Source organism: Apus apus, chromosome 17 (genome assembly GCF_020740795.1).
Source record: "Apus apus isolate bApuApu2 chromosome 17, bApuApu2.pri.cur, whole genome shotgun sequence".
NCBI lineage: Eukaryota > Metazoa > Chordata > Aves > Apodiformes > Apodidae > Apus > Apus apus.
The window spans coordinates 3947755-3973225 of record NC_067298.1 but is presented as its reverse complement, the minus strand read 5'-3'; the positions used below and the strand labels follow the sequence as shown (position 1 = coordinate 3973225).

Genomic DNA, 25471 nt, shown 5'->3' with positions numbered 1-25471 from the left:
TACATGCAGCAGTGGCAGATTAAAATCAGCCATTCACTCTTGAATGCCAGGCTGAAGAGCATCTCAGAAGCCAATTGACAGGGATGAGAAATCCCTGCCTCCGGGCTACATATACTCACCCAAAGAGTGAAACAGATGGCTGAGGCAGTAACAGCCTCCACCACCCAATTTTAAACTCAGATGCACATAAAAAAACCCAAAACAGTCACAGAGAAACCAAATTGGGCTCACAGAACTGAAGGAAAAACAAAAAGCCTTACAAAACATTTAGTTAGTAACCATAAGATTCATTGAAAGATTTACAGGACAAGTAGGACCCACAAATCATACAACATATATATACTCTGTGCTGTACCCAATCTTCTGGTGGGTATAGAGATATCAGCAAGTTTACAAAGCACAAGTTTGGATATTGGCAATACACTCTAAGAGTCCCGTTAAAAAACAGGATTAAAAAAGGCTGAGGTAACAGGCTGATAAAAAAAAATGAGATGAAGGAGTGTGGGAGAAAGCTGGATACAAAAAGCCAAGGAAGTTCTTGGCTAAGAGTGACAAGAAAAAGGAATGACTTTCATTCTGCCACTGAAAGGTCTCCTTAATGGTTGAAAGGCAAAGAAAATTGTCTTAGGGATAAGGGAGAGGTAGGAAAGGGTAAATTCAAAGGACAACATCGACACTCCAGGACAAACTTGTCTAAACAGATTTTTCTTTGTATGATGTTCTGCAAAAAGGACACTAGTAAATACTTCTGGTTTCAAAAGAGATTTGTGCTTTCTATTTCCCACAGCAAACAACAGCACAGATCTTACCCTTTTGAAAAGGTTGGTACTGAAGAGTCTAGCTTTGGCAAAACTGCAGGGTTACCTAGGACAATTGTTATATGTCTAAGGACTCTGACAAAGAGCTGACAAAGACACTCCTGGAAGCAGGAGGTGTGCTGAAGGCAACAACAAAAGCTTTTCCAAACTGAGAATAATAATAAAAAGATAGTCCAGCTTCAAGTCAGTCAGGTCCCAGCAGTAAGGCACAAACACTGGATGAATGATAGGGAAAAACAGAACAGTCTGTCTGTTTGAAAACCGTTTCAGCATTAATAAATGTGTCGTCTTTGTCTAAGAGACCACAGTACACTGGAGCACTGAACTGTTAAAAGTATACTTGGAGAACTTGCACTTGGGAGAAATTCAGTTTAGCATCACAAAGCACCCAGTACCATCCACAAATTTGTGCCTATTAAACACAAAATCATTCACCTACCTAATAAGGCTCTCGTCTTTGGATCCAAGACTTGTGTTTTTTTCAGTCAAGGTAAAGGAGGAACATACCACAACATGTAAAACCACAAGCCCTCCCTGTGGCCCCTGTTGCTACTCAGCACACACAAACCAGAATGTAACACAGAGCCCAAGAGCCTGAACTGCAGCTTTGTCTCCTGCTTAAAGTGGCACTTGCCCAAGCACCACAGGCTGCTGAAACCAGGATGATTCTCCAGAGGAAAAAGCCCCCTCATTACACTCCCCCAGTGCAATCCACCTCGAAGTAGGACAAGAGGAGGTAAAGATCTATTTGATGCCACCACCATAACCACACCAGCAGCATGGGTGCTGGACCTTTTCCTCCACTGCTCAGGCTTCTCTGCTTTCCACATCCACTCACCTAGTCTCTGGAACAGCATCTTACAGCTGCCTCCTGGGCAGTGGTCATGGGTGCTTTGTACACTGACACAGTAGGTCAACACACACAAGAGACCACACAGGAGTTTCACCACACACACCAGTAGCCACAGGAGTTTTAAGCAGTTAACCATGTCTCAAGAGCAGAAATAGCCAAGGTCTGGCCACAGGGCTAAGAATGCAGATGAGACTGTTCACACAACACCCCATCTTCTGCAAATAGGATAAATGGCCTATGAAAAATAACACATTTTATGTCTGTATGAAGCATGTTTACAGGCAGGAAGTTCTATGGAAATAAAACCACTGCTCTTTGACACCAACTACCATATCATTTGAAGCAGACTAGAAGCTCAGCTGCACTAGCTCAGTTTGAAACAGGGACAGGTGCATAAATAAAAAGCTCATCTCAGCTGTGGAAACTTCCCAGCTCAGTACCAGGCACCAAGTGATGACAGGAACGTGCCTCCTCCTGACAGAGCCAGCAGCTGTGGATGTCAAGCCACGGCAAGGACAGAGCACGAAGAACTACTGAGTGAAAGGAAGCTACTTCCAACAAAGCGACTGAAGCTGCAGAGCTGAATCCTGTTTGGCAGAGAACCCTAATCCGCACTGACTGCCTCCCCAGGCCATCAGCAACACCCCCGGGAAGCAGGGAGCCAGCTTTGCTGGGACAGCAGGCTCAGCAGTTCACCACCACCCTCTCGTGGGCACCCAGCAAAGTTCACTACCACAGCACGGCTTCCACTCACCACTTAACCAGATGTTCACACACGTCTAATACCACTGATCTCTTTCTGAAAGCATAATACAGGGGAACACGTGTAAAAACATCTGCTAAAACCATAAAAAGCAATCACAGACGTGAAGCAGCAGCAGCAGCAATCAAGCATCTAATCAGAAAGCTGGAACACAAGCCAAGAGAAGATGATGACAACCCCTCCTGGGGTGGTGCAGCTAAGTCAGTCATTCTCACAGAAAGCCAAGAGAGGTCAGACTTCACCTGCAGTCTGCATCTGCAGAGCTGGCTCCGCATGGCATAAGAACAGGGAACACGTTCCCTCCTCTTCCCGAGCAGAGAAATCTTTAAAGCTCCTGCCCTCCTTATCTCTGGCCTTGGCACTGTGCAGATAAAGCCAAAGGCAGCTTCTCCTTAAAGTAATTATGAACAGTTAAAACATGTTTTCATGTGCCTAGCCAAAAAAATCCCTCTACTGAGGAAGTTTGTGTAGTAGCTTCCTGACAGCAGTTTTCTTTCCCGTGGTGTCATTTGGGATGAACCCTCCAAAACCCTATCAAGCAAGATACTACAACAGCCCTGCAACTTGTACCCATTGGTCCTTGTCTGCTCCACATGGCTCCTGATGCAGGGAGAGCCTCCATCCTCTTTGTAGCTGCCCTTGAAGTACTGAACTACTGTGATGTGGTCTCCCCTGAGCCTTCCCTTCTCCAGGGAAGAGACCCACTCCTTCAGTCTTTCCTCACAGAGCAGATTCTCCAGCCCTTTCATCATCTGTGTTCTTCCTCAACCATAAGCAGCTTCTTCCAGCCTCCTCACTGCCTCCAGCTTTGTGTCAGCACATGTTTTATTAGCCATATATTGGACCAGATCAGACAACTGGCTTGGCTAAAAGCTAATTCAAAACTCTACTTTGTTTTTTAGATGCAATAACCAACAGTCAACACACAGACTGACACACAGGTAGGCTGACAAAAAGCAAGAGCAAAGCTGCTTTCTGGAAGCAGTACTAGCTCCAGAAGTTTATCAAGATACACGTTTCAAATCAGAAACAGAACGTGAGCACACCTCACCCATGTTAGGCTCTCACTAGCTCTCGATCACAGATTAAAGTTTTCCACCTCTCTGGAAGATCCAACAGCAACACCCCAAAGAAATAACCGCCAGGGGAAACAAACACCTACTTGACAGAAAACAGGCCCAGACAAAACATGTAAACACAGAGAAGTGCTTTGCAGGCACCATTAAAAGCTGCTGCCACACACATGCACCTCTGAACAAGTGTATCAGCAGCACCTGTGCAACTACTGTGGCGCAGACAATATCCTAAATCAGTTCTACTCCATAACCTGTGTGGAGTTTACAGGAAAAACTCACCCACAAGGCCATCACAGGAATCAGCAGAGTATGAGAAGACACTAGAAGCAGATTTAGCAAAAGGTCTCTCTCACACAGCCTAAGCAAAGCAGTTTCAGAAGGGAATTACGTAAGAATGACAGAAAAAAACTCTTAGTAACAGCAATTTCTAAGCTGGCCCGAGAAGCATTAAAGGTCTGGGGACTCACACACCGCAGAGAGCGAGCAGCTGCTTGCTGGAAACGCAAGTTTTGCAGCACACGTTCGGTTTAAGGGGCTGAGGCAGCAGCCAGCTCCGCGGCCCGCTTCACCCCCCGCCAGTCCTGCCCCAATACCTTCAAATCTTCTGTGGCTGTCGTAGTCCTCAGAGCAGGGGATCTCCACGAACTGCTCCCGCAGGCTCTCGCCCTGACGAGCCAGCACCTCCAGGGCCCCATCCTCGGCGCTCAGGCAGCTCCAGCTCAGGAGGCCGGCGGCGGAGCAGAGGAGGAGGAGGAGGAGGAGGGCGGCCTTCAGCCCGCCCCGCCGCGGCTCCTGCCGGCCTCGGCTCTCCCTGGCGCTGAGGGGCGAGCACAAGGCTCAGCGACCGGCGCTGCCCCCGCTACCCGCGGGCACCCCGGGGACGTGCTCACACACACACACGCGCGATTCCCACCCCGCTGTCACGCCCGCAGGCCACAGGCCGCCTTCCCACAGGAGCTCTCCCCCTTCAGCCGCCCCCCCCGGGTCCCGCCAGCCCCGGTCCCACCGCCCCCCGCCGGTACCCGCCGTGCCACCCCCCCCCCCCCCCCCGGTACCCGCCGTGCCACCCCCCCCGCCGGTACCCGCCGGTACCCGCCGTGCCGCCGCCCCGCGCTGCCGGGCCCGCGCGGCGCCCGCCGCTGTGGGGCCATGGCGGACAGCGAGCGATGCGCTCGGGGCTCCGCTGCCCCTGCCGGGGAAGGCGATCGGTGCCGGGCGGGGGCGAGGGGCCGGCCCGGGAGGCGGTGAGGTGCGGGAGCGGGGCGGGACCGAGCCACCGGGGCGGGACTGAGCCACCGGGGCGGGACCGAGCCACCGGGGCGGGACTGAGCCACCGGGGCGGGACCGAGCCACCGGGGCGGGACCGAGCCACCGGGGCGGGACCGAGCCACCGGGGCGGGGCGGGGCGGCGGGGCCAGCCCGGAGCAATCGATGCGGGAGCGGCGGCGGGAGGCGGGCATGGAGGCGGCGGGCCCGCGGCAGCGCCTGGTGCACCTGGACCTGAAGGGCGCCCCGCCCCGCGCCTCTTACCTGGCGCAGGTGAGGGGGCGGCGGGACCCCCCCCCGGCCCGCCCCGCCCCGCGCCCACCTTCCCGCTCTCCCGCAGGTGCTGCCGCTGCTCCGCGCCCTGGGCGCCACGGGGCTGCTGCTGGAGTACGAGGACACCTTCCCGTACGCGGGGCCGCTGGAGCCGCTGCGGGCCCCGCACGCCTACAGGTACCGCCCGGGGGGGGCCCGGGGGCCGCGCTGCCCGCCCCGGCCCTGACAGCTGTCTCTCCCGCAGCCCCGGGGAGGTGCGGGCGGTGCTGGGGCAGGCCCGGGAGCAGGGGATGGAGGTGGTGCCGCTGGTGCAGAGCTTCGGGCACATGGAGGTGAGCGCCGGGGGGGGGTGTGAGCAGGGCTGGTGGCGGAGCAGGGATTGGGTTGGGAAGTCGCTGTGGCGACTCCCGGCACCCCAGTGAATCCGTCGGCTGCAGGCTCCGGGTCGCGGGGTGTCACTGCGCTGCCTGCCCCGTTGCCCTCACCTGGAGGGGCGCTCGGTGATGGGGAGACCCCCCCAGACAGCGCCGGGGCTCACCGGGACCGCTCTCAGAGCCCTGCTGAGACGGGAGGACGCGGCTGCTGCCCCTTCCCCCCCGCTGCTGCCCCTTTCCCCCCGGCTGCTGCCCCTTTCCCCCCGGCTGCTGCCCCTTTCCCCCCGGCTGCTGCCCCTTTCCCCCCGGCTGCTGCCCCTTTCCCCCCCGCTGCTGCCCCTTTCCCCCCCGCTGCTGCCCCTTTCCCCCCCGCTGCTGCCCCTTTCCCCCCCGCTGCTGCCCCTTTCCCCCCCGCTGCTGCCCCTTTCCCCCCCGCTGCTGCCCCTTTCCCCCCGCTGCTGCCCCACCGCGCTCTCCTTTCCCTCGGCAGTTCGCGCTGAAGCACAAAGAGTTCGCTCATCTCCGGGAGGTGAAGGTGTTTCCCAACGCCCTCAACCCGCACAGGGAGGAGTCACGGGCGCTGGTCAAGGCCATGGTTGACCAGGTCATGGCACTGCACGAGGACTTGAAATGGTTTCACATCGGATGTGATGAGGTGGGACTTGGGCCAGAACGTTTTTTTTGGTGAGGGAGGAATGTGAGGGCTGAGGCTTCTGCACTTCAGCAGCAGCCTGGGGTCCCACAGCTCGTGCAGCCAATGATCTGGGACTACACAGCAGACCTTGATGTGGAGGGCAAAGGTTTGTATCTGTCACCTGCTGAGCAAAATACCCAGAACAAAGTAGTATGATTGAAACATACCTTAGTTGCACACACACACACACACACACACACACAATCTGTTGTTAAATTGCTTTTTATTGCTTTAATAGCAGAAATGTAGCTCTTGTTTGATCTCATGTAATAGTTGCTATGATGTATTTTCCTTTTCTATTGATTTATTTAGTCCTATGAAGGACTCCTATAAATGCATTGTCTGGAATTACTGGTGGGAGATGGGAGAGGTTTTTCACAGGCCCTGCTACATTAACTTTCCTTGCTTTAAAACCAGTGGGAGCAGATAGCTTCATATTGAACAGCTCTCCACTAGAAGCTTCAAGGCTTCCTACATCCATAGAATTCAAAGGAAAAACTCCTAAAGGCTCCTGTGTAGAAAAGTCTTTTCAGCAACAAACTATTCCAGTACCACTGGATGTTATTTCTATTGATCTGACTGTGATGGCCAAATTATTAAAAACAGTTTGTTCAAGTTAACTTGGCATTTGGTTTAATGTGAGATGAGAATTTAACGTGAGGTGTCAGTTGCAGGTATTTGTTAAGAATCATGTGAGTTCTGATGTAAGATGTTGGCTTGTTGTTCTGGCTGCATTATTCAAAGTCAGCCTTTTTGTGGTGGGAAGTTGTTGTTTTTTTCTCTAAGTTTGTCTCCTTGAGGAAGAGAACCTTGAGTTTTCTCCTACTCAGAGTGTCTTAAAACCATCCCTAAAGCACACAGGTCCCTGAACTTCACTGTGATCACCTTCACTGTACTGAGACTAGCTCAGTGCTTTGTATCCTCTTGTGTGGGAACTGATGGCAAGGTTAGACAGGAACCTGCAAATTTTATAATGCAGAATACTGTTAGGTAGAATAAATGTGTCTTAGATAAAACCTTCTCTAAAACAACAGAGTTAAATGCACATCCAGCTTAACAGACCCACATCCACCCTCTGCATAGGACCAGGTGTGCTGGGGCCACTCTTGGACATGCCCTCAAGTCACTTGTAGATTCACATACAAATGATCTCCTTCCCCAGAACAGGAATTTCCCAGTTCAGGACCTTTGGATTGCTGGATTTTAACTGGGCAAGGAACAACCTCTTTTCAGCTGTGCCCTGTGATAGAACAAGGAGCAATGGATTCAAGGTAGAGCACAGGAAGTTCCACCTCAACATGAGGTAGAACCTCTTTACTGTGAGGGTCACAGAGCCCTGGGACAGGCTGCCCAGAGAGATTGTGGAGTCTCCTTCTCTGGAGACTTTCCAGACCCATCTGGAGGGGTTTCTGAGTGACCTGCCCTAGATTTGGTCCTGCTCTGGCAGGGGGGTTAGACTTGATGTTCTCCAGAAGTCCCTTCCAACCCCTGACATGCTGTGATTCTTTAGACGTTTTCATTTCTCTAGGAAGATTCCCTTACTTGATGCATTTAGTCATGGCCACAGCCTCCTGCAGACTGATGTAGGTGCTTGCAGTGTCTTCAAAACAGAGGGATGCTTTAAAGTGTCTCCACTCTGTGTGTCACATCTGTGCAATAGGCTTTGAATACTGTATGATTTCCTGATACAAGCTTCTTCCTGCTGTTCCTGTACGAGGATTATTTGTTGATGTTTCAGGTTTACTACCTGGGCGAAGGAGAGGAGTCAAAGCAGTGGCTGCAACAACAAGACAACACTCCAGAGAAGCTGTGCTTATCCCACATAAAAGCAGTTGCAAGTTGTGTGGCCTCATCTTACCCCACTGTGACACCCATTGTGTGGGATGACATGCTCAGAGGGATGAGTGAGGAAACACTGGCAGGTGTGTGACCCATGATGGGCTGAGTCATATTTCCTTGCTTGCAGAGAAGTTTACACAAACAGTCAGAACAGATTTGGTGGCAGATGAAAATAATGAAAGCAAGAAATCTGAAAATAGTTGACATATGTTCCATTAGACTAGAAAGTAGAGACATGTAGTCCTTGGCTACATCAGATGCTGTCTGACTGTGTCTGTGACACCAATAACATGTATTTAGTTCTCACTATTAACTACCCATTGCCCATTATTTAGAAGAACTCTGTTCCTTTCAGAGTCTGGGGTCCCACAGCTCGTGCAGCCAATGATCTGGGACTACACAGCAGACCTTGATGTGGAGGGCAAAGGTTTGTATCTGTCACCTGCTGAGCAAAATACCCAGAACAAAGTAGTATGATTGAAACATACCTTAGTTGCACACACACACAATCTGTTGTTAAATTGCTTTTTATTGCTTTAATAGCAGAAATGTAGCTCTTGTTTGATCTCATGTAATAGTTGCTATGATGTATTTTCCTTTTCTATTGATTTATTTAGTCCTATAAAGGACTCCTATAAATGCATTGTCTGGAATTACTGGTGGGAGATGGGAGAGGTTTTTCACAGGCCCTGCTACATTAACTTTCCTTGCTTTAAAACCAGTGGGAGCAGATAGCTCCATATTGAACAGCTCTCCACTAGAAGCTTCAAGGCTTCCTACATCCATAGAATTCAAAGGAAAAACTCCTAAAGGCTCCCATAAGAGAATCAATCATCTAACATGCATACAAATGTTTCTTTGAGAGAAGACCCAGTTGTGAGGAGGTGTGCATGCTGCTTACATACCCTCAGTGCTTAGCACTGAAGCAATTTAGCAATTCAAGGGAATGGATTAACTGGGCACATGCAGGAGGGCAATCAGACACCAGATGGGCTGCTGAGGGAGCCTGCCACATCCCTCATCCTTGTTGATGCTCAAAACTTGACAGAACAAGGCTCAGCAGCCTGCTGTGACTGAACCTGGGTTCCTGTTAATTGCAGCTTTACAGTCAAGGCTGACAACAGAGAACAACTCACCCTATAACCATCCTTTTGTGTCTTCCTGCAGTGCACCTCATAGAGAAGTATCGTAGATGTGGCTTCTCCAAGGTGTGGTTTGCTAGTGCTTTTAAAGGGGCTACAGGAGTGAATCAGTCTCTGACACTTATTGGACACCACTTAAAAAACCATCTGCAATGGCTGAAGGTGGCAAGCAACAGCCCTGCTGATCTCCTTGAAGGTATTGCCCTGACTGGCTGGCAGAGGTAAGGAACATCCTTTTAAACACTTCCAAGGATCTCATGGAAACAAACTCCCACCCAAAAACTCCCTAAGAGGTAGAAGGAGGCTGGGGATTTAGAAAGGAACTTCGCAACCCTGCAGTCCTTCCTGTTGGCTGCATCTGGGCTTCCCCCAGCCTACTGTGAAGGTGGATTTCAAGAGTTCCAGTCAACTGCTGCAGTATTTATCAGCAGGAGCAATGGCTTTGGCAGACACCAACAGTAGCAGGTTGGGTTTGAAGGCCTGTAGGTACTTTGTGGCACCGTGGGCTGCTGACAGACACACCCTGCATTCTGCTAACTGTGCTGCAACGGAATGAGGGGAAGTCAGATAGAATGGAACTGCAAAAGAGTTTGGTAATGTAAGAACCAAGAAGTAAAAGGCTTTTAAGCAATAGTCAAGAGGTGTAAGGGAATACCAGAGATCTGACAACTTCTGACCCTAATTGATGGGGGTCAGAATTCTAACCCTAAATGGGCCAAGTAATTTGACTGTCTGTTCCCTCTAAGTGAAACAGGAATACTTCACATTTCAGAGCTAGAAAGTCCCTTATCTGAGACAGAAACAATTCTAAAGCTCATTGACTTGTAGTGATTGAAACACTAACACTTCCCACTCTTTTAGAATGTTCTGACACTGAAGCATCTAATTAATGAATATTTTCTTATTTAGGTATGATCACTTCTCTGTTTTGTGTGAGCTTCTCCCTGTGGCAATTCCATCCTTGGCTGTATGTCTACAGGCACTAAAGAATGGTACAATGACAACTTTATACTCTCAGCTAATGCCTAGCACACAAGTGAAGTGACCTTGCCCTAAGGTTGGCACAGGCTTATTATATTTTGAGGTGATCTGTCTGATTATGCTCTGAATTACAAACAATAAATTAAACATATTGCACATGTGGGATACAGGAGCAGAGAAGCCTCTTGGCTTGTCTTTAAAAACAACCATAACATAATAATGGTTTGGTTTAACCCACAAATGGTCACAAGCTTCTTCATGCTCATAGTAAAAAAAAAAAAAACAACAGTAAGCTGAATAGCTTTTGAGACTGATTTAAAATGCTACTGCTATGAGATTGATTTCATTTAGATTTAGAGCTTGTTTACACTAAGTTGTTTTAACTAATCAATTTTCTTAAAATTGATCCAGGTAGTACACTGGTAAAATACTTCCTATAGTTTCTGGTTTCTTCACAGGCAGTTACCAATTTCTTTTTTTTGGTCTTTCTGCATTTCTTACTTTCAAAATAAAAACCCCACAACCTACTTGTTTTTAGCTAAGGCTCTAGAAATATTCAGCATGCTGAATGGAAAGCTTATAGCTAGGAATTGCTTTTCCTAGCACAAGGCAGTTGTGTGAAAGTCAATGTACTCCTCCCACCCCCAAAGTTTTTTCCTTACTCTATTTTACCTTTTAAAAAAATCTTCATCCAAGGAGAACTACTAAGCCAATGCAGAGGACTCCAGAACAACCTTCTTTTATAAACATTTTGGTTATTTAGGCTCCCTTTGCTTATTTCCACTGTCTTCTGCCAGGTGGCTATTCTGAAAAGATTAAAGAAGATGTGGAAAAGCTGCTGGGAATGTCCAACCTGGAAACTGATTCTTTCATGAGGTAAAATTCCAGCTGTGGAATCAGATGTTTCTCATGGTGTGGCAAATTCAGAAACTAACAGATCCTCTTCGGACAGCACGAGTCTGGGAACCTTTCCTGGGAGCAATATCCTTACACTTGTCACCCAAGTTACCTTCTACCTCAAGTCATCAGTAGATGAACTTCTTGAAAGGAACAGGTAATGAGTTATGTTGATTCTCTGCAGGAGTGGGGAGCTGTGTCATCTCTAAAAGGGGCACTAACTCCAGCAAAGGCATCAAGCTCTGCATTTCAGGAATCACATCTCTATATATTCACACCTCAGCAGAAATACTTGAATACACATTTAAAGTATGTCAGCAGAATCCTTAAACACTGTATGTTGCCTTATTTCAAGAATCAAGTTATTTCCTGAATTAAAATCTTAAAATTAATTATTTTAATGCTATGGTTACAAAAAAAAAAATAGCTTGAAATGAAACTTAAATTGCAACTGATGAACAGTTATTCTCACCTGCCAGGAAAAGTCTTTTATGAGCTAGTTCCAAATGAATATACACTTAAATTTACTTACTCCTTGAGCATTTCTTCTGTCTGTGCAGAAAGGGTTCAGCTCAGGCCCTGTGTCTTCCCTTTCAGCCTACAGACATGTCACTGCTGCTTCAAAAACTGCTCATACTCCCCTTTCTTTTCAGATATGTCACAGGCTGGTTCAGCCCTTACCACAGAAAAAGGAAGATTATTCACCCTATCATCATGCATCACTTCCAGCCAGATGCAGTCAGGTAACACCACTGATGTTGCATTATAGGGGAAATAAAGTGTCATTTTTCGGGCACTGAAATACATACAGAGTCCTTGCCCCTTTCCAGAATTATTTCAGAAGCATCAGTGGAAATCAAACAATATGAAGTATTCATATTGTGGCTTTAAACAGAAGAACCTGTTTCTCTATCTGCCTCTGTTGAGCAAATCCTTTGCATCCAAGTCCAAAATTGGTCTCCAGAAAACTCTCCTTTTGCTCCCTGTCACCATAGGTGCTTTTCAGAACTTGTCCTCAAAGTGATGCTGATTCATGCTCAATGGCTATTTTACACATTTTTTTGCTGTGATCAGGGGAATATCCAACTGCATCCACTCTTCCTGATAAAAAAAAAACCAGTTTAATTCCCAACAAGTCACTGCAGAAGTGCCAAGATTAATGGTCCTTAAGCACAAACAGCAGTAACATTTTGCCATCTGCACAAACTCCAGTCCCTTGAGCTCTTGTGATAGGTGCTTCTTTTCCTTTAAAGTCATTTTAAGGGCTGTTCTCCCTTCAAAAGGGCCCAGTAATGGAGCCCTCCCAGGAGGCAGAGCTCAGCTGCAAATGTGATTGTTTCTTCCTGTCTCATTTCTGCTTAGTCTTCTCTCCAAGTGGAATGCTGTGGTGCAGGACCTCCGAGCAGCCATGGAGCAAGTTTTCCATGAGTGTACAATAGAGGAGTGGATGGAGGAGAACGTCCACCCCAGCCTACAGAAGCTGCAGGAAGTGGTGGATGATTTAGATGAAGCAATAAAAGCACTAAATTAGGGGCATTTCAATTAGGCTTATTCCGTGGGAAAACATGGCTGGTGGAAATCTGAAACTAGACATAGCTAGTTTGTCATCTTAAGAGTTAAAGCAACAACTGTGATGAAACAAAAGTGACTTGAAGGCATCAAGGAATCGATTAGTGTAATAAGCTTCAACTCTTACTTTTCCTGTCTTAACACATTGTTGAGCCTTAACTCACCTGCCCTCCAAGTCAGATTTGCTCCCCTTCCATAACAGAATGCAGGAGTGAGGCAGAACTCAGCTCAAGGCAAGAGAAAAACCCAATTTATTTCAGATTTTATATTTGTAATACTAATAGACTTTATATATAACAATGGCCTGGAGGAGTTCCACAAGTTCTGCTCTCAGACAGGAGCCAATGTGTCACACCTTTTGCATTTTCCATAAAACAGAAGATTTAAGATATTTTAAACAAGCTTTAGGTCCATATGGTCTGTACTTCAGCTCCCTTTCAGCTACATTGAGAGAGATGTTCTACAAGGGCAAGTAATTCCCAAGTCTGGTAGTTAAGTGCACAACCATAAATATTCAAAATATTCTTTACCTGTTTGCTTAATTTCTTGCTTTCTTGAAAGTCTTATTTTGGAAGGACAGGTACTGGAAGGTTCTTGGAACAGTCTACTATAAAATGAGTACATCTCTAGACAGGAAGTAGCACAGCATAAGACAAATCTTTAATTTATTTAATGAGAGCTTTAGGAGTTAGGTCCACATGTAGATTTTTATCTAAAAATAACCAATTACTATGTATAACTTAATTTAAAAGGCCACTTACCTTGAAATAAATGAGATCTTAATTTATATTACTTTAATAAATCCTTTGATACTCAAAAGGTTTCATGAAAAGTGTTTGGGTTTTTTTCATGATTTGGTTTAAAGGGGGGAAAATGCAAATATATTCATTCACCAGGGGAGAGTTGGTTTTACCAGCTTATTTGAAATTGAAAACTGAGCTGCTGTAACAAGGTCAGCAAGGGGGTTTGGGCTTCCTCTGCTGTCCTGCCCTCCATTAACTCCTCCAGTAGGGCTGTGCCAAGTAGTAATTTAGACTGTCATCAATATTTTAACACATTTCCATTAAAACCAATTTAAAAAAGACTACAGTGACACAAAACAAGTTATCAAAGTTTATTTTATCAATGGGTATTTTTTTAAAAAAAGACAAGGTTCAAGGCCTCACTGGGAATTCCACTTGCAATTTTAAAGTAGAAAACCAATTTCTAACCATTTGCCAGAAGTATTTTTGCCTCTCAGTGATCTACTACAGTGTCAGAACTAGCACTCCTTGTTGTGTAAGCCAGCTTAGGTTTTGGTGTCTATAAATTCATAAATACAGCACACAAGTCAGATGTCAGCTATATGGTAGAAATATTTGGCTTTTCTTTGAGACTTGTGCAATTGATCCTAGTCACTGAAACATTCATTCTGTGAAGCATCAGAATATTAAGTTATAGTTTAGATGATGCAGCTTTCTCCCTTTGTACAACATGCAGTTTAGCTTTTGTTCAGTGTGACAGCTCAGGCCCTGATCCCATCCATCCACATACATGCAAGTCATTCAAATGTGCTGCTCAAGTTTAACCTGAAATGTCTGCCAAATGGCCCTCTAGATACAGTTCTATTAAAGGACATAGTAAGTGTTGGCTTTATGGAGCAGGGGCTTGGATCTAACCTAAGGTCTGTGATGCAGGGTTTCAAACAATTTGTAAGTCAAACTACAGCTGTCTAGTCTCAAGTTGCTAGACAGCCCAGGATGCAAAAACATTAACAAATACAACTCCTGTAATACTCTTCTACCAGAATCTAATTCCCTAACCAAAACTATTCTTTCACATCATTCCTTTTAGCACAAGCCACTTTACATGAGGCACGTGTCAGGCTACATTTACTGGGCCCTTTGCTATGCCAGGCCCAAGAGAACTGAGAAAACCATCCCAAAAAGCCTGCAGCAAAATGGTGAAAAGTGGCAAGGAAAAAATTATCAGAGAGAGGACAAGTGGAAAGAGGGAAGAGCAGAAACTGCCCTGAGTCAGCACCTTTTGCTTATATTATAACATTAAATACTCTTTTTTAGCAGTATGTCCTCCTGGAAGTCCTTAGAACACTTGACATTCTAATTTTACATAGTGAGAAAAAAAAAAAACAATTCTCCAAATTCCCAGTCTCATTCCCCTCTTTCCAAAATGAGTGTTTCTAGGGTATATATTAGAGTGGATTTAAATGAAGATCTCCCCAAAGTGTTACATCCTGCAATCTTTTTTAAACAGGTTAGATAATTATTCCTAGCTTATAGCTGTGCTTCAGAATAAAGGCCAGATGTAGCTAATTCCCTGAAACCTACTTTTTGTACAATTTCATACAACCCAACCTTGCAGCTTCCCAGTTCCAGTGGTGTGGAGTTTGAAAGCCACAGGATTTGCCCAGTAGCTCAGAGGACTTCACAAGAATGTCTATAGGTCTGCTTTGATACCTGACCTGATTACTTACTGAACAGAAACAGACCCACTTCTGTGCTGCAGTCAAGCTGCACCAACAGCCACCTCCCTGTTACAGTCTGATCACCCTTTCAAACTGACAGTAAGAGCACTTGGTCTCCCAGCTCACACACTAGGTCTAAATGGCTTCAAGTGAAATCTTAGTCAGATAAGTATGTGTTTAGTTCCAAATACAGGTGGAACACACAACCAGACACAGCTTCTGCTGAAATCTTCTCAGAGCTCTCTCTTCTGTAGAGTGCTTTGAAACAAGAATGCAGGTTATTCCAAGTCCTGAAGACATTTGCTGCTGGTCAAAGGTGAAAGCAGACCACACAGTCATCTCCTACCTCATTCAGACCTAGCAGTAACTCTGGAAATATTTTCTAGTTCAGGACTGAACACCATACAGTTCCTGGATAAAAGCTTGTTAATACAAGCAGTTTTAGCAGGTTGAAGGAACTTCCAGCTCTTTACAACTCTTTCCTTCCACTGAAAAGCTGATAAGAGGCATGAAGTTTTAGTTCTAGACAGAACATGTTGACTAACTGAGGTAGCTTTTACTTAAAAAAAATTTTGGAAAATTCATCTTTTAACCATTTAAGACACTATTGGTCAGAACAGAGGACACTACTCACACCCAGAGCAAAGCAAGGGTGCAAGTCAAACATTGGATCTATCCCAGCTATGTTAAAAAAAAGTTATTACTTGCACTTAGGTATAATTTCAAGTGAGGAAACACTAAGCTAATCTAGGCTGCTACATTCTTTGAGATCAGTATTTTCCCTAAAGTAACAGATGTGCTTTTCTTCCTTTCTAAATATATAGTTAAAATAGTAAATATTCAGGTCTAGTAAAAGGTTATTCTATCTTGGGATAGTCTATACCCAGAAGTTCAGCAGAACTAGATTAAGTTACAACATCTCAAAGACAGGGAATCATCAACATGGTCATTTTTTGTTTACTGTTTGTGGCTCCTTGGAAAGTCCTAGAGGATTAGGACAATATAACAAATTGATCAGCCTGATGTTTCCAATTCCAAGGCAGTCACTCCAACTTAATTTTCCACTGAAATCTAGTGGCAAGTCAGTAGTAGAGAATATAAAAGAGCCACAATCCTGCATCACCTAACTGCATGTATTAAGCTGCTTAAAACCTGTTGAGCAATATAGTCAATCACTTAAAATATTTCAAGAAAAACCTCAAAGCATTGTGCTGTAAGAAATTCAGCTCTTCTACACTTCATATCCTGTATCTGCAGCAGGTGCTTGCAATACATGGAAGTTTATATCTGTATCTCCACTTCATTAGTGGGAAAGCATGTAAATTATTTCAAACAAATTCATTCATAAATAACCATTCCTAGACAAGTTTGATAAGCTTACAAAACTCAAAAGCAAAAGAGCAAATGAAACAGGATTTGCTTTGGACTCTATCCTGGCAATACTGTGAGCATGGATTCTGAAGCAGTTGAGCACCAATGTGCCCTAAGACAGATTCCTTCTATAGTAAATGCACATGTAGAGAAATGCCCAGGTCAAGATTATGAGGGAATTCTTTTCCTGAAGAATAATCTGTAATTTCCAGATGTTTGAAAGCTTCTGCTTTCTTCACCTCATGATGTCTGTTAGTATTTATCCTGTGGTTCATCAGCATCACTAGCCTCTGTTTCGCTGCTCTGAGAGAGATCTTGTTGGCTCTCTATTCTGTCCAGTCCCAGAAAACTAGTAATGAGTTTGGCAACTGCTTCCACATCACTGTGGAAAGGAAGAAAGAAGAGTTAGTGGAACTGTGGTGCTGACAACAGGCATGCTAATTCCTGAGAACAACTGTTTGAAGGGCCAGTCAACATATGGTAAGGAGTGTGACTGACAGTGAAGGTGTACCAAGCCAAGCCATTACTTACATATAGAACAAATTAATCCCCTTCCCACAGACCCTGCTGCAAGAAACCTTATTGTTGATACTTTACATAAATGCTGTTCATTGATAAATACACTGAATGTTTGCAAAATAGAATTAACCCCCTCTGCCACTGCACAGCTCAGCTCGTGAAGGTAACCACAGGAGACATGCAGCACTGAAGGGATCTTAGATACCTAAATATGATGAGTATCCTAATGGGAGATGGTGCTGCCCAAATGTCTGAAACTGAAAGCATTAAAGGGTTTTAAACAAGTTAAACTGAATAACACAAGATCATACCAGCAAGTATGGAAATGGAGCTAGAAGGAGTCTCAGTAGTTCACAATTTCTGACCCATGTGATTGGTGTTTCCCATCTTACACATGCTAATTTAAAAACAAACAAACAAGAAAAAAAGGCCACACTGCACCTTCGACAGCCCAGCACTGCACTCTGAGTCAGGGGGTGTGCAAACCCAGTGCCAAACCTCAGCAGCACCAGGTAACCCTTCCCGAAGTACCGCACCACCTCCTCCTCCACCTGCACCGCTCGGATCTCAGGCAGCAGAGCCACGACTGTGAAGAGAGGTGGAAAAACAGCCTGTCAGCACACAGGGAACTCCCAGCACTGCCACGGGTGACTCCCCTGGGACCCCGAGTGCCAGTGCTCTGATCTCAGACAACCAGGGCAGTCCTGCAATAGCCAAACACTACAGGAAGAACAAACAAGGAAAGCAAAGAGGGAAAACTACAGCATGTACTAGTGAACAAGATACTCAGCCTCCCAGAGCTGGGGGACCATTAGTTTACTTCTTCTGTTTCCCACTTTAATGACAGTTCTAACTATTTTTCTGCATGGAGCAGCTAAAGAGGTGTTAAGTTCACCAGGACTGAACAAATGCTGAAAGGCTTAACTGCTCAGAGCACCTGATCTCTGCATCTCTACATTTACAGTACCTGAAACAGGTATTACCAAGAGCTTCTCAGAAAGAGATGTGCTCAGCTCCCTAACACATGAACATACCCTAAAGAAACACTCAGAAACATTAAACATTCTTCTCTTCACATCTCTTATCTTCCATCTCCAAAATGAACTGTTTAAAAACCAATTCAGGTTAAGAACATTCCAAATGTTGACAGTTTCCTAAGCACACAGAGAGTTGGTTTGATTTAGAGTAATGAGTAGAACTAAAAAAAAAAATCTGCCCTTGCAGAGGATCCTGCTGTTTGCCATGGAGCTCCTGGCCCACAGTGCCTCAACCCAGTCACCTAAGGCACTTCAGCTCCTGTTACTCCAACAGGAAGCTCAGGATAAACAAGATACTGCACCAAGCTGAGCCTACCAAACATGCTTCTTTCAATGCATATTCTAAAGCTACAAGATACAACATGCCTGCTTGCATGATATCTAAACATTTGCCTGCTACCAAAGCAGGTAGCTTTTACCAGCCAGATGGTTTTATCAACCAGATTAGATTACATAAATCTTGACTCATGGATCCAAAATTTCAATTTTTCAGCAGTCCCACCTGCAAAGCAGGAGAGTCACAAACCCATACATCAAAAACCCAAAGGAATGGCTTAGACTATTGCAGAAAGCAATGTGTAAGCCTAGTTAGTTGATTAAAATAATTAACAAGATGCACTCAGCACCCTAACCTGAAAAAGCATTTGAGTCCTGAGAGGCAGACTATTACATATATGATGCTTGGGAACAAAATAGATGTGACTAATTTGAGTATATAACTCCAGAGCAGCTTATTAAATCAGCATGTATGCATTTATTCTGTCCACCCACCACATTTGCCACCACAGATGCTGCTTTCTCACCTTGTTCATTGCCTCCTTTTGAGAAGGTCAGTAATTTTTTGTAAAGATTGAATGTTTTTAGGCAAACTGTTCCCTTGTTCTTATCAAATACAGCTTCCTGTAACATTGAAAAATAAAGATTTTCTTAAAAACAGCACCAGCAACTATGCTTCAAATAAAAGTCAAATAAAGTAAAATAAAAATAGTTCTATGTGAAAATAATCTTGGTAACACAGAAAAATGCATGGCTATTTTAGGGACATTCCTGTTACGTAGACTGTGAAAATCATTATCTTGCTCTTGGCTTTAACAGAGACTTTAACATCTCTCCTGCATTACTTCTAGAAGGAAGTTAAAATGGTTTCATTGCCCCACTCACCACATTCCTAATGTAATAAAAACTCAGCCTGGAATCACATTTGAACAGTTAACTTGCAGGTCCTGGAGTTTTCACTTCCAGTGCATGCATTTGGACTACAGTACAACTACACAGCAAACATACTTCTAGTCACACTTTTCACTAACATAGTCACTAACGCCACCAAAATTCCAGTGTTGTTCTTTGTCCCTTTTTTATGTAAGAGGAAGAAGAGGCCACAAAACAGTTTGGGGCAAGTATCCTCTTAAAAAAACCACACTCTTATGCTTAGCTTCATGTTTTTATACTTGCATAGGAAAAAAATATTGCCCAGAGAAGGGCTACAAAGGTGATCCAAGGGCTGGAGCACCACTCCTATGAAGACAGGCTGAGAGAGTTTGGGTTGTTCAGCCTGAAGAGAAGGCTCCAGGGAGACCTTAGAGTACCTTCCAGTGCCTGAAGGGCCTCCAGGAAAACTGGGGAGGGACTGTTTATAAGGGCAGGGAGTAATAGAACAAGGGGTAATGGATTAAAACTGGAAGAGGGAAGATTTAGGTTAGACATTAGGAAGAAATTCTTTAGTGTGAGTGTGGTGAGGCCCAGGCTGCCCGGAGAAGCTGTGGCTGCCCCATCCCTGGCAGTGTTGAAGGGCAGGTTGGATGGGGCTTGGAGCAACCTGGGCTGGTGGGAGGTGTCCCTGCCCATGCAGGGGGTTGGAACTGGATGATCTTTAAAGTCCCTTCCAATTCAAACCATTCTATGAATTCTAGTCCTGGTATAGCAGCCCTGAAGGGTTTCCTTAAAACCAGGAGCACAACTTGTCTGTTTGGACTGAGCAAGTTCTCAGGGCTGCTGGGATCAGCACCCACCAAGTGTTCCTGAACAACACAACCCATTTCCCAAGCTCAGTATCTTACCTCCCACTGCTCCAGATTCTGTGCTGCCACAAAGAAGCACCCAGCCATATAGAAGAGCTTCCATGCCAAACCATCTGAACAACGCAAAAAATGTACAAAATTAGACGTTTTATTTTTCCTTCTTTGCTATTCAAAGAGCTTTAAAAGCAACATGCTCCCTTTAAAGGCCACAAAAGGATGCAACATTCCTGCCTTTAGTTGTAATGCAAGCTGTTTATTCTCTCAGAATAAAAATACAAAAACTCTTGAAGGACTCCACCTACACCAGGCTCCAAACCATACAGAACAATAAGCATATGTATTATTGGCAAGGTTGTAACATCACTACACATCTTTCTCTTCTCCAAAAGCAAGGGCATCTTACAAGACATCCATAAATTTCTCACCCTGCTGTCAACCACCAGATATTTGTGCTGCAGAGGGTAAGGGACAATGGAAACTCACTGAAGCAAACATGTTTCCTCAAAAAAGGAAGCAGTCAGCCCTCTGGACAAACAAACATTTGCATTTTATGTCCTGAAAATGTTTGCATACAGCCTAAGCAATTTGCTTACTCAGGCTTTTACTGAAGGCAGAGTGGAACTCTGCTCAGTATTATTTCAGAAAAAAATTGTTGCCCTGTCTTAAGGAAAAAAGAAAGGCTGCTAAGCTGGTGTCTCAAGCAGCTTTCACCGGACTTTGCTCTTAAAATAAAAATACATGAATTTATTGGCAACATATTCCTACACACTATTAAGTTTTCAAATGTATTGTTAACAGGATGCAGCAAGAGAATCACTGGACAGCCTGCAGGATAAATTCCAGAGATGGAAGGATATCTGGCATTTGGTGCAGTCTGCTCTATTGCAGGGAGGCAGGAAGCAGCAGTAGCTGACTGTTCTCTAAAGGTGTTCTTATGAAAAATCTCTGCCAGGGATGATTTAACAGTTTCCAGAGCAACAGAGCATTCCCATCAAAGGCAAGGTAATAATTTCATTATGGTGCCAAGCAATCATTTTATGTCTTCCCAGGAGAGCTGTGAGGACCAACTAATCACACTTATAAAACACACTAAAAGTACAAGGTGCCACATAGTAAATACCATTATTAAAAACACTCTTGCAAATGGAAAGGGAGGTCGAGTAAAAATAGAGCATTAAAGTGTGATAAGTCACACACAGGCAAGAATCCTAATTGGATTTTAATATTCACACCACAAAGTGTGATAAGTACCTCTACTGCCTTTGCAAGGCCAGACAGAAGCTGCAGAGAGGAGTCATGAGCAGGAGAAATAGATCCACGGGACAGAAACAATTCTTAAAAAAAAAAGCCATTACCTGCACTATAATAAGCAGCAGCCAAACCTATGGAGGCTATTCCTAGGATGAGAGGGGAGAGAATTAGGACAAGCAAACAGCTCAAACCACCTAAAATTTCCTGATAAAATACATAAATATATTCACGAGTTCAAAGCTTTTTAAAAAAGGCACTAATGTGACTGAAAACATTAATCACAATATGAAAGAGTCAGTTATTTTTCTCTGAACTCAGTCTAAAAAAACCTCCCATTCTGCCAAGACACCAAAAAGCAGAGAGGCTGAGGTTAGAAAGAAAAGGCTATGACAGAATTGGGAACAGAACTTCAGAGGGACTCTCAGCCTAGCCATTCCACCAACCCTTCCTCTCCAGTGCAGTACAACTTCAAGCCTGGCCAACAAACACTACAGCAGTTATTTCCCCCCCCTCTCAGTACTTTGTGGAACCAAAAGAAAACTTCCGCAATAAAGCGTGTCAGAAACTGCCAGCTCATTTCTCCCATGGAGGAGGAAGCAGTGGAGAAGTGCTTCATGCCCCAGAGCACCACTGCAAAGATCTTGTCTGAGTGCTTGGCAAGACAAGGTCACTGTCAGCAATGACAGCCTGAGTGCTACTGCAGTGGGATCTGCTCAGCTGAAAGCAGGACAGGACACATTTTGCCCACCAGGTCTCTCAGTGCAGTCCTAAGAAGTAACACCCCATTTTGTTTTTTTTTCCTGCATATTCAGTAGTGTTTAGAAACAGATGCTTCTCAGAACATCCTGTATGGCTTCCCATCTCACACACACAGTGCTGTGAGGTGATCACTGCCAACCACACACGAGATGGAACCCCAGCACCACTCCACTGCAGAGTTTTCCATTTCTGAAAGCCTAGACATGTGTCAATGTATGCCTGCATCCCCTCAGAAGCCCCATCTGTATTGCTACATGGCATATAATAAACTTTCTTTCCTTGATCTTTCAGAACTCCCTTAAAATTCTGTCCATGAACCTCTGAGGGTCTACAGATGACAGGCTGAAAAATTATCAGTCTCTCAGTGAAACTACCACACTGAGGAGGAGGCTTCAGCTTCATTCATTGGTTACGCTGAAGGAGAAGTTCAAAGCATGATGAAATCTCCTCTGGAAAGAAAAAAAAGCCTCTTGTTAGAGGCTCTTTCTAGAATTTGTTCTCTAACCCTCTTCCCCTAAAGTAAGATCTGAAATAAACCCAGGAGTTTTATGGTCTTACCAACAAAGAGAGACCAAGATCGAATGCCAGGTGACCTCTTCAGATGAAGGTGGGAACTTGTGCGTTTTTCAACCAACATGTACATCTTCAGAAGAAACTCCCAACAGGCCAGTCTGACTCATGAAACCTCACTGGACAAAAAAAAATTAAATGTAAGTAAGAATTTTAAATAATTGCTGACTCCAACACTTTTACTTCCCAGCCTTTGTCAGGATTTAATCCAGACTATAAAAGGTGTCCAGAATAAGAACGTAAATCTCTCACAGGAAGAGCAACATACTCTCTTAAAAAAAACTGCAGGGAAAAATTGTCACTTTGAGGCTTGCACAACAACAGAAATCTGAATTCTTCAAGAATGTTCATTTTTCAGGTTAAAGTCTCTTCCTTTTTATTATAACCAAACTTCAGAAGAAAATGTGAAAATCAAGAAGCTGGAGCAATGTTGTTGCTAACTCATGCAGCACTTCTTCAGAGAAATGAAACAGCAAGAGCAATGGGAAGTGCTTGGACAACACTTCTGCTGAGGCTGCCATGCTGGACCTGCCTGGCAGCTGAAGCAGGAGAACACAGCCTCCTGCAGCAGAGACTCTGGGTCTCTCATTCCTGGTGCCAGACCAAGAAGGGTTACAGCCTCAGCCCAGCAGTGCCACTGTCACAGAGTGCTGTACGTGGCATTCCCATTTTTCAAGCCAAATCAAGGATAAAACCAGGAATTTCCAACAACTGACGTGTTTTTCTCTCCCCAACAAGATCATGCCTTCCGCCTAGACAGAAAGTAACAGGAGAAATTAAAAAGAAAGGTAATAAAAAAGATTAAGAGCTGGGCAATCCCATGCAGCATTTCCAGCAAGTCTGTACTGTTTACAGAATAAAACTGAATTCTGGCACGATTGTGATCTCCAGTGCAAACAACAATCTTACCCCAATACTCTCAGCACAAGCATCAAGACTGATATGCATGAGATGCAGGAGGCTTATGAGGACCCAGCTGATTTAGGATTGTCACTAGAAAGGCCAGGCTGCTTCTTGCTTCTCTCTGCCAATTGGCAGAAGTGCACGATGCTATCATAAAGGCCAGTAAAAGGAAATGGGAAATGAAAGCACATGCTAAGGATTGTGTCATGCTGTCACAGCAGGGTAGATGTTTGCCTTCATCATGGATTTCTTCTCTTTTGCTCTTTTGTGTTACAACCTGGACAGCACTTAAGGTTGGGGGGTTTAAGTAGATTTACCCAAAAGGGATTTTTAGAAAGGATATCTACTTTTCTGATCAAGGGATGAAGCTCACAAGCTGTGGAGCTCTCTGGAGACTGAAGGGGCATTCATCTGCTCATTTACTGTTGAAGACAACTACACCAACTCCTTCTATTGACTTGGTGTTTTAATCATCAAATAGGCAGCCCTTCTGCTCACAGAACAAGTTCCCAGGAGGTTGGCACTAAGCTGTTGTTAGCTGCCCATGGTAACAGGCTGCCAGAAGGACACCAACATGCAATACATTTTTGAATAACCATGAAAAAACACTTGAGAGCAGGTCCAAGCACATCCAGGTTCTTACAGAAGAACAGCAAGCCATTTTTAGTCCTTTAGTCATCTTGCTCTTCACAGGTACTACATGGCACTCCCACAATTCTACACCAACTGACTAGATTGAAAACCTCAGGGGATTTCTCTTTCATTTAATAAAGCAGATTTAGCCAAGACTTTTCAGTTAAATAAAAAGCACGTATGACTTTGATTTTCATCTCTTAGCAACACATCTGAGAGAATCTGAAACTAAGAGACAAAACCACTTATGCATAAGACACACCCCATCTCCTCTGGATGTCCAGCATCCAGTTTCAATTTTGACATTACTCCTGTGAGTTGCTCTCAACACCTTAGAAAATATTTCTGCACATACAAAGCCTTCTCCTGTCTCCAACCTAAAAAACGTCAATGAAGTATCAAACACATAAGGATCACTACAGAAAGCTGTACTTCACACACCCCACATCCTACTTAGAGCATCATTAACAAGTGCACCAGGTAAACCCGTTCATGCAGACGTGGATGTCTCGCTCCCATCTTGGTCCAGGGAAGCTCAGTCGTGCCAGTGCCAGAATCAGCTTAATGTTGGACACTCCAAGTTGACAGCATCTCCTCCCACAGAGGCAGCTCCTTGCCTCAGGGAGTTAAAATGCACCCAAGCAGCTTCTTGAAAGTTATACTTAATCAGGTAAGTCATAAAAAGGCCTTAAGGTAAACACGAAAGTTTTACTATGACAGTTTTGTGATTACAGAGAGAGAGAAACAGGTATTTTGGGCTGCTAATTTTGCTTTAATTCGATGGGTTTGACACGAAACTGCTCCTCAGGGCCCAAACGAAGCACTCAGAGTGAGGGGAGCGACCCAAGCGGGCAGCCCGAAAGCTTCACGAGCATCTAACGAGCCAGGACCGGGCTGAGCTCCCCCCACCTGGGCCTGCCCCACCCCCGGACAGACCCAGGCCCCGACCAATCTCCCCCTCACCGAGCACCCCTGGAAAGCACCCGCCGGGCTGCCCAAACCCCACCGAGCCTGGCTGTCCCTTCCTCTACCCGCAGCCAACCCCAGCCCTCCCGCGGGGCCTGCCCCGTCCGGGCCCCCCAGCCCAGGGGAGCCCCCCGCGGCTCCTCCCGCTCGCCGGGCCCGCACCACAGGGCCCCGCCGCACCAGCCCCCGGAGCGGCCCCGGCCCACCCCAGCTCGGGACAGAACAACGTCCCTCGAGCCCCCCCGCACACGGACCGACCCCCCCCGGCCGGCGGTACCTGCGCAGCCCCACGGGCGGGCTGGGAGCGGGCCCGGGCACCGCCGCCTGCAGCGCCGGCCATCGAGGCTGGGCGAGAGCGGCCGCGGCGGCGCTCTAGCTTAAGTAGGGTGGGACGCGCCAGCGGCCATTTTGGGTGAGGGCAAAGGAGGGGGAGGG

General features: G+C 45.5%; 3 protein-coding genes across 6 annotated transcripts in view; 1 reads left to right on the top strand and 2 right to left on the bottom strand.

Annotated features, from left to right (window-relative positions):
• Positions 1-4710, bottom strand: part of OGFOD3 (2-oxoglutarate and iron dependent oxygenase domain containing 3) — a 38590-nt gene extending 33880 nt beyond the window's left edge. Inside the window, exons 1-2 of the mRNA XM_051634552.1 lie at positions 4603-4710; positions 4104-4327 (exon numbers count right to left, since the gene is read on the bottom strand). Coding sequence (XP_051490512.1) covers positions 4104-4327; positions 4603-4661 — 283 coding nt within the window. The 5' untranslated portion in view covers positions 4662-4710. The remainder of the gene's footprint in view (positions 1-4103; positions 4328-4602) is intronic.
• Positions 4711-4955: 245 nt separating this feature from the next.
• Positions 4956-13364, top strand: HEXD (hexosaminidase D). 2 transcript variants are annotated; one of them, XM_051634542.1, is made up of 12 exons: positions 4956-5049; positions 5117-5226; positions 5294-5381; positions 5914-6078; positions 7856-8039; positions 8312-8383; positions 9124-9319; positions 10008-10090; positions 10877-10955; positions 11032-11133; positions 11630-11719; positions 12339-13364. In XM_051634542.1, exons 1-12 carry the CDS (start codon positions 4969-4971, stop codon positions 12505-12507), a joined length of 1419 nt encoding a protein of 472 aa, XP_051490502.1. In that variant the 5' UTR covers positions 4956-4968; the 3' UTR covers positions 12508-13364. The 2 variants fall into 2 exon arrangements, with proteins under 2 accessions (XP_051490502.1, XP_051490503.1); XM_051634543.1 differs by lacking the exon at positions 8312-8383.
• Positions 13365-13645: 281 nt separating this feature from the next.
• On the bottom strand, positions 13646-25449 carry LOC127391621 (cytochrome b-245 chaperone 1). 3 transcript variants are annotated; one of them, XM_051634564.1, is made up of 7 exons: positions 25314-25449; positions 22523-22653; positions 21310-21351; positions 19994-20067; positions 18740-18836; positions 17341-17485; positions 13646-16762 (listed from the first exon to the last, which is right to left on the bottom strand). In XM_051634564.1, exons 2-7 carry the CDS (start codon positions 22605-22607, stop codon positions 16633-16635), a joined length of 573 nt encoding a protein of 190 aa, XP_051490524.1. In that variant the 5' UTR covers positions 22608-22653; positions 25314-25449; the 3' UTR covers positions 13646-16632. The 3 variants fall into 3 exon arrangements, with proteins under 3 accessions (XP_051490524.1, XP_051490525.1, XP_051490526.1); XM_051634565.1 differs by having other exon boundaries at positions 22523-22649; XM_051634566.1 differs by lacking the exon at positions 25314-25449 and adding an exon at positions 22339-22413 and having other exon boundaries at positions 22523-22599.
• Between the last annotated feature and the right edge of the window lie 22 nt (positions 25450-25471).

Excerpts from the sequence above, each read along its gene's own strand:
- HEXD (XM_051634542.1), top strand. The coding sequence starts at position 4,969 with ATGGAGGCGGCGGGCCCGCGGCAGCGCCTGGTGCACCTGGACCTGAAG. Across the intron at positions 6,079-7,855 it reads TTCACATCGGATGTGATGAG|GTTTACTACCTGGGCGAAGG; the intron begins GTGGGACTTGGG and ends TTGATGTTTCAG. Across the intron at positions 8,384-9,123 it reads CCTTGATGTGGAGGGCAAAG|TGCACCTCATAGAGAAGTAT; the intron begins GTTTGTATCTGT and ends GTCTTCCTGCAG.
- LOC127391621 (XM_051634564.1), bottom strand. The coding sequence starts at position 22,607 with ATGTACATGTTGGTTGAAAAACGCACAAGTTCCCACCTTCATCTGAAG. Across the intron at positions 18,837-19,993 it reads AGAATCTGGAGCAGTGGGAG|GAAGCTGTATTTGATAAGAA; the intron begins GTAAGATACTGA and ends TCAATGTTACAG. Across the intron at positions 16,763-17,340 it reads GCAGTGCTGGGCTGTCGAAG|TGATGTGGAAGCAGTTGCCA; the intron begins GTGCAGTGTGGC and ends TCCTTTCCACAG.